This window comes from Gigantopelta aegis, chromosome 10 (assembly GCF_016097555.1).
Source record: "Gigantopelta aegis isolate Gae_Host chromosome 10, Gae_host_genome, whole genome shotgun sequence".
Lineage (NCBI taxonomy): Eukaryota > Metazoa > Mollusca > Gastropoda > Neomphalida > Peltospiridae > Gigantopelta > Gigantopelta aegis.
The window spans coordinates 27,213,151-27,225,435 of NC_054708.1; the positions used below are offsets into that span (position 1 = coordinate 27,213,151).

The 12,285-nt window shown below is 36.5% G+C and overlaps 1 protein-coding gene across 1 annotated transcript in view; it reads left to right on the top strand.

Annotated features, from left to right (window-relative positions):
• Positions 1-297: 297 nt before the first annotated feature.
• LOC121383386 (laminin subunit alpha-3-like) overlaps positions 298-12,285 on the top strand; it is a 68,171-nt gene continuing 56,183 nt past the window's right edge. Inside the window, exons 1-3 of the mRNA XM_041513388.1 lie at positions 298-753; positions 10,077-10,708; positions 12,078-12,259. Coding sequence (XP_041369322.1) covers positions 457-753; positions 10,077-10,708; positions 12,078-12,259 — 1,111 coding nt within the window. The 5' untranslated portion in view covers positions 298-456. The remainder of the gene's footprint in view (positions 754-10,076; positions 10,709-12,077; positions 12,260-12,285) is intronic.

Here is a 12,285-nt window from a genome sequence, read left to right on the forward strand (position 1 = left end):
GAGCGCTATGTACCAAGTGAGCTCAGTCTCGCCCCTAATATTTGTCACTGCAAACTGTATGATAAACATTTTAGTGCAATTTATTGTTGGTGCAAATCGATATTGAGTTCTATGAAAAGGGGGTTACACGTCAATCATTTTTATATTGGTTTCCTACGAACCAATCGCAGTGCGAATATTCTCATATTTTACCTATACGACGCTGTCATATACAGGTGTTACAGGAGAAATTATCCGAAATAAGCCTATCCTAATATTTGTACTTCGAGTAGAATAATTATAACTGGAGAACTGGATTATTATGTTTGAAAATGACTCAGTACATACTTTTACATTTTCTGGTTAAAAAGAGAATTTACTTCATCATTGACACAATTAACCGCTGAGCTAGGAAGAAAAGAAAAAGTTATATATATACTTCATCTTATACTGATGGAACTTACGTGACATAAGGATATGACAATCAAAATAGAATTTCCATTGCTTCTTGGTGACAAAGATGTAGTTAGAGTAAGGAGATGGAGTTTCGTTAGAAGCACAAGATGGATGTTGGTTAGTTGTGTTGTTTTGTTGGTGCTGACGTACGGATGTGAAGCGCAGTACCAAATATGCGAGGAGGTGGGTGGGTCATACTCGGCCTGCACCCCTACCCCCATGACCATCACGAGAACTACCAACGTAACAACCACAGTGGAACCAACTAATAAAACATGTGGATTATCGGGTGCCGAATACTACTTCCGTTTAGGAAAGGTATATAACTTAAGATATAATTATATATATATAGATATATATATATATATATATATATATATATATATATATATATATATATATATATATATATATATATATATATATATATATATATACATGTGTATATATATATTATTACATACAGAAAGACAAGACACGGAGACAGGACACGAGGTAAGACAGGACAAGATGATTGGGGTGGTCCCTAGTGGGAAAATATGAAAATGTGCTCCTTTTAGTTTAAAAGTGTTCGTTTTTGGAAATGACTATATTACTGTGACATGTGTATATATATATATATATATATATATATACATGTGTATATGTATATGTATATATGTATGTGTATGTGTATGTGTATGTGTATGTGTGTATATATGTATATATTAATATATTAACGAATACATTTGTATGTAAAATGCCACCGAAAAAATAGTACTGCTTTAACGTTAGAACAGAGAATCGACGTTATTAATAATCTGAGAAAGGCAATTTAAGTGCGCGAAAGATCGCCGATCATTTTGGTGTAGGACGTTTTCAGATTAATTCTATTTTAATAAGGAAAGCTGATGTTCTGGCCGACTTTGACAATAATGTTTCAGCCGAAAGAAAAAGGCAGAAGACAGCAACAGGCAATGATGCCTTAAACAAGCTAGTGTGGGAATGGTTTAAAAATGCGACATCTTTTTTTTTTTATGACAGTTGTGATATTCTTTAATATATGGGTTCTAATTTTGAACTTGTATATAAGGGTCACCTCTCTATAACGGCCACTTTTGTCAGGTCCATTGGGTGGCCGTTATATACAGGTTTGACTGTATATATATATATATATATATATATATATATATATATATATATATATATATATATATATATATATATATATATATGTATATATATATATATATGGGTGCGTACCTGTTGTGTGCATATAGTCACAACAGGCACACTAAAATACAAATCTGAAGGGGAAAAAAACTCTGAATATAATTTTCTGTCTTTCTACGAATTTCGGTGAGTTGATCACCCAGACTGTGACACGTCATTAAATCTACATACACATAATACCTATATGTGCACACATTTGAACTCACTGTACGACATCTGCGTTCGGCACGGCACGATAATATCATTGTTGTACATCGCGATAGACATTCATCGTTTAAATCAATCGGCGTCTCAATATCTGGTACAGGACAGGACATAAAACCGAAACAGCTGTTTCCAAGAACAACGCCCAGTTAAATATACAGCAGGCCAACAAACATGCAACTCATTCTAAACCATTGATTATTCCTTTCATCAAATAATTATTTCAAGTTTATGTGCGAAATATTGCGCAGCGTTAAATGAAGCCTGTTGACGTCCGGTCATTTCTAAATGATTAATTTATTTTGAGACAATTTATTATCAAGCATGACACGTATATAGCGTTAGTAATATATGCTATATAATAGGCTACTATATTCTATACGGTTTGTAGTAGAACGATGGATAACTAATATAAACTAGTACGTATAAAGAAACATGAATAAAACATGTTTATTCTTTTGACAGTCATCAACAAATTTCCATCAGCCATATATATACGATTACAAAACAATGTCAAATCAATAAACGATGAGGTACATTGATATACATGTATTTTCTATGCAAATATATGTTCATTAAAGGCATACTGTCACGGATTTAAGGAAAATGGATAATATATGAAAATCACATTAATTGTTGGAAACTAAATCTAGCTATCGCATCACCTTAACTGAACCATGATGGAGTGAAACCCATGTCAACCCTCTCTGCAATTTTAGTTTTTGAATTATGGACCATTGCCATAATTCAATTATTTTTACAAAATATCATTAATAAATGGAGTATGGTGGTTATGAAGATGGTTGAATAAAGTACATTTAGGGACAAATCAAATTAGTTTTGTTCACACAATACTTTGTTAGACCACTAAATAGGTCAGTGGTCTGTGACAATATGCCTTTAATGATTATGATTAGTTTGATGATAGCTGAATATTGGTGTTTACGTCATATAACGTATCCAGGGTTCAACAAATCCACTAGCCTCCAATGCTGGCTAGTGATTGTTCGGTCTGGTCTAGTAAAAATTATCAACCGCATTACTATAATATTAACACAAGAGTAAATTTTCTTATGAATGTAAGTGAAGGACAGAAGTCACAAGTTGGTGATGTAGTTTCTATTTCACTTTGCAACATGAAACATGATTTACAAGTTAACCACATGGTGATACAGATGTATATATACGTCTAAGCTCTTAGGTGAACGATAGAGTTGACATTGTAGTGAGGTCTGTTAGCAATCTTTTGGGTACAGGCTGGACAAAAGTGATAATTTTTGTTTTTACCAAAGACTCAAATCAGTGTGTAGATCAAACAAATGTTCAAGAACCAAAAATCTGACCAATGGGTGGCTGTGGTGACGTCATAATTCAAAATGGTCTCCAATAGAAATTGCTTCACAAATGTTTAGCATTTTATTATTCCTATAAAGATATTTTAGCACTTGATATAGTGTCTGTCCTTATGACAAAGTAAAAGTATATAGTACATTTAATATGAATGGTCTTTGTGACGAGTGGGCTTGTCATACTTATCTATGTGTCACTAGTTTTCAAAAATGGTATTATCCATTCAATATTTTCATAATTTATGTTCACATTCTAGGTATTCTTTAATTATATATTTAAATGCAATCTACAGTATATGGCTATTGGAAGTGTGGATAATATCCTTACATTACTATTGTTTCTGTCATACAAATAAAACTATTATTCAATATATGAATTATGTATTTTGAGGATTCCCTAGCAGGTTGTAATTATTTTATAAATATTTAGACTTTTATATTATTAATCAACTTCATTATACAATGTATGCAACTTATATGTTTTTAAAAAAATCAAAATAATTCTGGCCTTCTACCATTGGTTCTTAAGACGATAAACACGGTAGAGACGAAACATGATTTTGTGAAGAATGTTACAGACTATTTGAATTTTAGCGGATTTCTGTTTTGGCATGCAATTACGCTCTCTTTGCCATATTCCAGAGTGCACTGTGGAAGGGACTATTGACCCACAGTGAAGACAAATTTACCGTTATGTTGTTGGTCTTCGTCTGAAAAAGCGGCCATGGAATACCTACAGTAATATCTTGAGAGGGTTCATATTAAACTGAAGTTCTCTCAGAAACAGTTGGAATCACGAACTAATTTTAGTCATATATGATGGGCATGTCTGGTCCATGTTATATGTAACATGAACCAAACATACCCACCAAGTGACCATTTTGTGCCAGAAATGTGCATGCGTCTTCTAAAAGTAAAGATTCGTATGGCTGGAAGATGGAAATAAAGTCTTTCAATAGTGCTTCAGTACTGGGATATAGTGCTACACAGTGTGACCTCAAACCGTATCCTCAATGTTTTGGACAAATCTGATATTTCACCGTATAACACCTTGTCTAATGCCCAAAGGACTTTTTCCTTTGCATTTGATCACCACAATTACTGTAGGTGGTTGCCTGCTCATCTAAGAGTCACTGCCGTGTATTATGAATTGTATAAAGCAAAGAGTTCCACAAGGGCCGAGTTATAGAGGAAGCATTCCACCATTTTACTCGAATGGCAAATAAGAAAATTCATGACCCTCGTCACCCACCTACGAAAATAAAGAGGAAAAGTGGAATAATAAGTTAACTGAAACTCCATCGCAAATAGTGGATAACTTTTGCATGGATTTCTAACCAGATGCACACCAGGAGATAAGCTAAAAGCATCACTAGAAAGGTATTTCATTCCAGGTCTTCCAGCAATATATTTCTATATTTCAACCGAGCAGTTAGCAAGTACTGTTTTGATGGTATTAAATACACAAAATTGCATTGATGATTCAGAATTAAAAGAATATATATGATAACAAAGTTGATTAAGTCTACACAATGAAAATATATAGTTCGTTCTGTATTCTTATATCATGCAATTAAAATATACCCACTTTTACCAGATGTTAACAACCTACACACGGAAAACACAATGTTTTGACTGGGTATGAACATCCTCAGAACTTTAATGATTGAGCACTCATTCAGATACTACATGGCAACAGTTTCAACATTAAAATAGTGTGCTGTTAACAAGATGCTTCTACCATTTCTATCACATAAATTCAAGAGAATGGTATATAGAATCGGTCAGATTGTGGACTGCTATTTGCATTGGAGTATATCACAACGTCGTTCCACATACATGTATTAAGATGCTAACCATGTCACATTATGCAATTACTTTCTTCGTGATTAGTTAGATAAATAAGAGATATTTGTTTTCTAAGATATTAGCTAAGAAAGACATTCCTGAAAAGAGGTCTACATAACATCAGGGACACTTTTTTACACTCATTTGATGATAAAACAGGAAGATGCCCATTATGACTGTAGATTGATATAATATTGATTATACTGCTGTATTCCATGACATTTAACCCCAGTATAGTGAATTTGACACGCGGGTAGCATTTGACAAGGAAATGGTTTCACTAGGTACAGCATAAACAGATAGTGTCATATTCATTGGGTTTCAAGTGGGGTTTGTTTGGGGTTTGTTTGGGGGTTTTTGGGTTGTTGTTTTTTACATCTTTTGTGATAAATAAATACCAATTAATCGACTTCACACACCATTTTTGCACAATTCACTCAAGTACATCAAAATTGTAATGTGAGCCACTCGGCGTAAACAGTTGTTTTCTAAATAATTCTTAGTGCAAATTGAAAGTAAACTGAATCAGAAATACCCACATGATGTGTCCATTAAAACATCACCAATTTCTTTCCTGTCAAAGAATTGTGACTCGATTTGTGTGCAAAACATATACACAAGTCACGTCACGTCACGTCCTATACACATTTTTCATCTAACTTTGTTTCTGCTAGTATATTAAATGGTTTCATTGTAATTCTTATGAGCATGTAGCTCACCATCTAATAATTACATTACAAACACAAATTAGTAAATATTGTTAATTAAAAACTACCAGAATGCTACATGGATAGCGCTATTTTTAATACAGGCAGCTATTTTTAGAAAATGACGTCATATTTGCTTCCTATAGGTTGAAAATCTGGTTCTTGAGAATGTTTGTAATCTACACACCAGTGTGGGGCTCTGGTGAAAAAAATGGCACTTTTGTCCAGCCAGTCCCCAAACAGCCCCAATTTCATGTTAACAGACCTGACTACTGCGACTAAGAACTCCTCTAGGGAAAGAACAACATAGCTGTCCTCCTTGCGTCCCCGTCCCCTTTCTCTCTGGGTCTGTTTTTCTGTTTTTCTCATGGTCTATTTTATAGGATCTGACTCAAATTGTTACGTCTTAATGTGCTTTGGGAATTTATTTCTCGTCAATAGTGTTGCTCAGGGCAACATAATCAGGCTAAGACCTCTTTTGTGAAGTGTGACGTTAGTCGGCACATAACCATTATTTTGTCACATGATAAATTGTAATCGCTAACTGCTGCATACTAATGAATAGGTAAAAGAAAAAAACCCACCAAAAAAACCCCACAACAACAAAAAACCCACACACACACACACACACACATACACACACACACACAAATAAAAAATAAAATAAATAAATAGGTATGGTTGTTGGCAGAGTGGGCAACAATAAACAAATCCGTAGTGTTCTTGATGCTGTAATTTAGTTTCACAATAATTGGTCTGATTGCTCGTCCCTAAATAACTAGTCTAAGTTATTGCATAACTGGCAGGTGACACCATAACAATAAATTGAATCGTATATGCACAACTAAAATATAAATTACTTTTGAATATAGTTGTAAATGTTCCACTATGACACTATATAGGGCACTAGCCCTGGCGTCTATACCGACTAGTGACTTTCTCAAATATTTGTCACACACTGGGTCCAACTTGCTACATTGCAAGACATCCTTACGTTACTGTTTTCAAGTACTGTTTTATAAAAAGATATTATTATACGAGCTTGTGTGTCGTACTGATTTTACGAAACGAGTGTCCGGATTTTTGTATTGCCCGAGCGAGAGCGAGTGTGATACATGAATCCTGGCACGAGTTTCGTACAATCAGTATGACTCACACGCGAGTGTAATAATTTCTCTATTATCCATATTATTATTGTTGTTTTCTTTACGAACAAATCAAACAAAACAAATCAAAATGCAGTTTGTAATACGCACCTGAAAGCACGTACGAAATTTGTACGACACCGCTATATCTTCACCAGGAGGGTAATAATTGTATATACTAATCTTTATAACTTATTGATTCCTTCCTCACAGCCTATAACAATCTCAAAAGTTCACGTTGGCAAACAAGGGGCGTTCAGAAGGGGCATGTTAGGTTATTTCTAGTGTTGGGTACCGAGAATATAAGTTCTATACATTTAGCATCCCGTCTGGACGATGAGGCGCCGTTTGTCACTTTCTGATTTGCCGTACTGATTTATAAATGGTTAACTTTTCAGCAATATATACATACCATGGCTAAAAAAAGAGTTTGTTTTATTTAACGACGCCACTAGAGCACATTGATTTTTTATCTTATCATCGGCTATTGGACATCAAACATATGGTCATTCTGACACTGTTTTTTTTTTTTAGAGGAAACCCGCTGTCGCCACATAGGCTACTCTTTTACGACAGGCAGCAAGGGATCTTTTATTTGCGCTTCCCACAGGCAGGATAGCACAAACCATGGAATTTGTTGAACCAGTTATGGATCACTGGTCGGTGCAAGTGGTTTACACCTACCCATTGAGCCTTGCGGAACACTCACTCAGGGTTTGGAGTCGGTATCTGGATTAAAAATCCCATGCCTCGACTGGGATCCGAACCCAGTACCTACCAGCCTGTAGACCGATGGCCTAACCACGACGCCACCGAGGCCGGTCACCATGGCTAAATACACTACAAATTTGAATCTAATATTGCTAAAATTAAATCCTATATCAGTGAAAAAGAAGAAGAAAAGGAAACATTTACAAATATATATGTATATATATGGGGTGGTGAGTCTGGTGGTGAGTGGGGGTTGTGGGCAAGAAAAACAAATCCGGTATAAATTATAAAAAAAATGTTTTTTTAATCCTCTTCTTAACCATTCGAGGAGTTTTAGGTATGTGCAGAATGCACTGTGTTGCTGCGTGTTCTTGTCAGATATGTTAACTAAAAAAAATGTGTTTGTATTATTCTCCTGTTAAATATACTGATTAGGGTTTTTTTCTAGTTCCAACCAGTGCACTACAACTGGTCAAAGGCCGTGGTATTTGCTTTCCTGTCTGTGGGAAAGTGCATATAAAAGATCCCTTGCTACTAATGGGGAAAATGTAGCGGGTTTCCTCTCTAAGAGTTACCAAATGTTTGACATCCACTAACCAATAATTAATTAATCAATGTGCTCTAACGGTTTTTTTCTTGTTACATATTGTAACGTGTCTGAATATTGTTAAATAAAAACATACACTAATCATTTGGTGAGATATGAACACTAGTCTGAGTATTGTTAAATAAAAACATACACTAATCATTTGGCGAGATATGAACACTAGTCCGGTATGGGCGTAGCCCAGTGGTAAAGTGCACGCATGATGCGCAGTTGGTCTAGGATCGATCTCTGTCGGTGGGCCCATTGGGCTATTTCTCGTTCCATCTAATGCACCGCGACTGGTATATCAAAGGCCGTGGTATGTGCTAGCCTGTCTGTGGGATGGTGCATATAAAAGATCCCTTGCTACTAATGGAAAAATGTAGCGGGTTTCCTCTCTTTGACTGTAAAATGATAATATTATGTTGGACATCCAATAGCCGATGATTAATACATCAATGTGCTCTAGTGGTGTCGTTAAACAAAATAAACTTAGTCTGGTATATTCGAATATTCGCTCGTTAATTTGCTATTCGCTCGCTAACAGTTTGCTATAACTATGTTGTATTTGACCATTTGCGGACGCTAATGCTGTACTGGTTTTACAGTCGCAAATATCCGTTTTACCGTCTCCGCTCTTCGCAGTCGGTAACTCATTTTGCGACAGTAAATGGTGAAACACCACATAGTTATTCTCTAAATACTAGACGAAAAATCAAAATGTATAGCTGGAAGCTGGACGTATAGCTTCAAAGTCGTCCAACTTACGGTTTTGTCCGATTGGCGATCACTTTACTGTGTCTCACACACACGCACGCACATGCAGACTAATGTTTGGCTCAGACTACCAACTGCCACTACAAAGTTGGCCAACGTTCTACTCTCACAACTTCTACGACTGTCCAGTTGCTTGTCTGAGCGCTCTTACAACTCAATTCTCGTCGTATAGCCCATTAGTTGCTTAATTAGAACATCATTTCATAAAATGATGTCAATAGGCTAATATGAAAATACTGAAGGGTATAGTTTTAATGACAATACTTTATCATCACTTGACAGTCATGTGAGATTAAATATTAGTTTAAAGTGCAAGAGTACATCTAGTATAATGTTATTTTAAGTGCATAACATTATCAACTGATTTAATAAAGGTACGTCTGATACTCTTGTTGACCCCCCCCCCCCCACCATAATTAGAAAAAAATTGTTATTATTTGTTTAGTACAAAATGTAATTTTAGAAAGTAAATTGACATATTGAGTTATAATTTGTCTCCTACAAATGATTATTAAATATTCGCTAATTTTTTTAACGTCATACACCCTTATTGAAAATATATATATATATATATATATATATATATATATATATATATATATATATATATATATATATATATATATATATATATATATATTCTTGGTATCTAACAATTTTTATAAAGGAAAAGCAATACATACGGGTCAAAATAAACCTAATTCGGAATAATTTCTGAGAAGTACGTTTTTCAAAATTACTTTTTGTCAGAATTTTACAATGTTGCAGTTTTTTCCCATAGATCTTACCTGATGTGTGGTTGGTCTCAGATCGATCCCCGTCGGTGGGCCCATTTGATTATTTCTCGCTCTAGCCAGTACACCACGACTAGTAAATCAAAGGCCGTGGTATGTGTTATCCTGTCTGTGGGATGGTGCATATAGAATATCCCTTACTAATAACGGAAAAATGTAGCAGGTTTCCTCTCTAAGACTAAATGTCGAAATTACCAAATGTGTTTATCCAACAGCCGATGATCAATAAATCATTGTGCTCTGTTGGTGTCGTTAAACAGAACAAAGTTTATTTCTTTAAAACGGATGTGGTTTTGTTTCTTTGTCAGAAAACGCGAGCACTGAAATGCGATGCCTCGTCAACACAGTATAAACACCCGCCTGAATACATGCTGGACGGCACGACCGACGACACGTGGTGGCAGTCGATCACGTGGACGATACCTGAATACACCAACGACAGGACGGCGTTCCCGATCAACATCACCCTGTCGTTCAACAAGATCTTCAGGATGACGGAGAACCTGACCATCACCTTCGACTCTGGCCGTCCCCAGAAGATGTTTCTACAGAAGTCGCTGGACTACGGGCAGACGTGGACGGACATACAGTACTACGCCCGCGACTGCAGCGAGTTCCCCGGCATCCCCACCAAATACACCACCGAAACTCCAACCACGGTGATCTGCTCGGAGGCGTTCAGTCAGGACAGGTCCACTCCGAGACCAGGGGGAAAGGTCTTCTTTCCGGGCTCCACAGAACGGCTGAAGGAGACGGCGACGAGAGAAAAGTACTACGAGTTGTTGGAGACGACTCACCTGGAGGAATTCATGAGTTTCACCGATATAAGGATTGTGTTGCTCTACCCGGCGACGGACTCGCGGGAGAAGTTTACCCGCAAAAACCCAATGGATTTCTACCAGTACTACTATGCCATATCTAATATCGAATTAATAGCAAGGTGAATCTTAATTTCTGTGCAATTATACCAACCTGATTAAAATTAGCTCTACTGGTCTAATAGTAATTAACCAGTGGAGCTTATTTTAATTAGATTGCAATTATATCGTCTGTCCATACAAACATGTAATACTTATAATTTCAAGAGAAAACCAGGCGTGTTTACATAAAATTATGCAGTGTGTGTGTGTGTGTGGGGGGGGGGGGGTAGACTATGGCAAGCGACGTTTCTAGGGTAGGGATTGGGTGTTCGGATCATGCTTCCCAGAAAATATATTTCGCTTTGAGAATATTTCCCATCTGCACACGCGCCTCAAAATGGGAGTTTTAGCAGAATTTGATTTGTTATCCATCTCTTTCTGTTTATCAATCAGTTGGTTAGTTCTGCCATTAATTTACTCAGTTACTTTATATACTGAATTTTAAACATTAATTAGATTGTTAATCAATGATTAAATAAACATGTAAAATCTAGTGTGTGTGTTGGTGGCAACATTTTTATATTTATTTAAATAAAATAGGGATAGGAAAAAAACTCCTTACATTTTCATCCTGAAGTGGGTGGAGGATGATGGGTGTGGCGTGTGCGTGCACAAAGACTTCCACACCCCCTGGTTTCTTCGAATCTGAATCTAACCACACACACACACACACACACACACACACAGACACACACACAGACACACAGAGACAAACACACACAGACACACACATACACACACACAGAGACACACACAAACGCACACACATACACAAAAACAGACACAGACACACACAGACACATACACACACACAGACACACACACACAGACATACACACCCACACAGACACACACACAAACGCACACACATACACAAACACACACACACACACACACAAACGCACACACATACACAAACACACACACACACAAACGCACACACATACACATACACACACAGACACACACACACACAAACGCACACACAGACACACTCACAGACACACACAAACGCACACACATACACAGACACACACACAGAGACACACACACACACACAGAGAGAGAGAGAGAGAGAGAGAGAGAGAGAGAGAGAGAGAGAGAGAGAGAGAGAGAGAGAGAGAGAGAGACTATTCAAACAAGAGTTCGTCTTATCTTTTGATACTTCCTCATACTTTACCGTTAACATTTTGTAAGATGTTCATGATTGTAAGTGGTATCAATGAACTGATTGTGTATGGAAGTTGGTGGATGGACGGTGTTTTTATTTTTTATTTGATTCATAAAATTAAGAGCTGATCCAGAAATAATCAAGTGGGGTTTCCAGCAGAATACATACATGTATTTAGGAATATATATTTACTTCTTGTTTTCTTTTTTTCGAAATAGTTGTTTCTGTAATCAACATGCTGGTGTGTGTCTCGAGAACGACCAGCGACAGTTTCACTGCCAGTGTTCTCACAACACGGCCGGGAGAGACTGTGAGAAGTGTCTCCCGCTTTTCAACAACCGACCGTGGAGACAAGGCAGTTTCATTCCTTATCATCGTGGGCAGGCCAACGAATGCATTAGTAAGACATGCTATTAATTAATCATT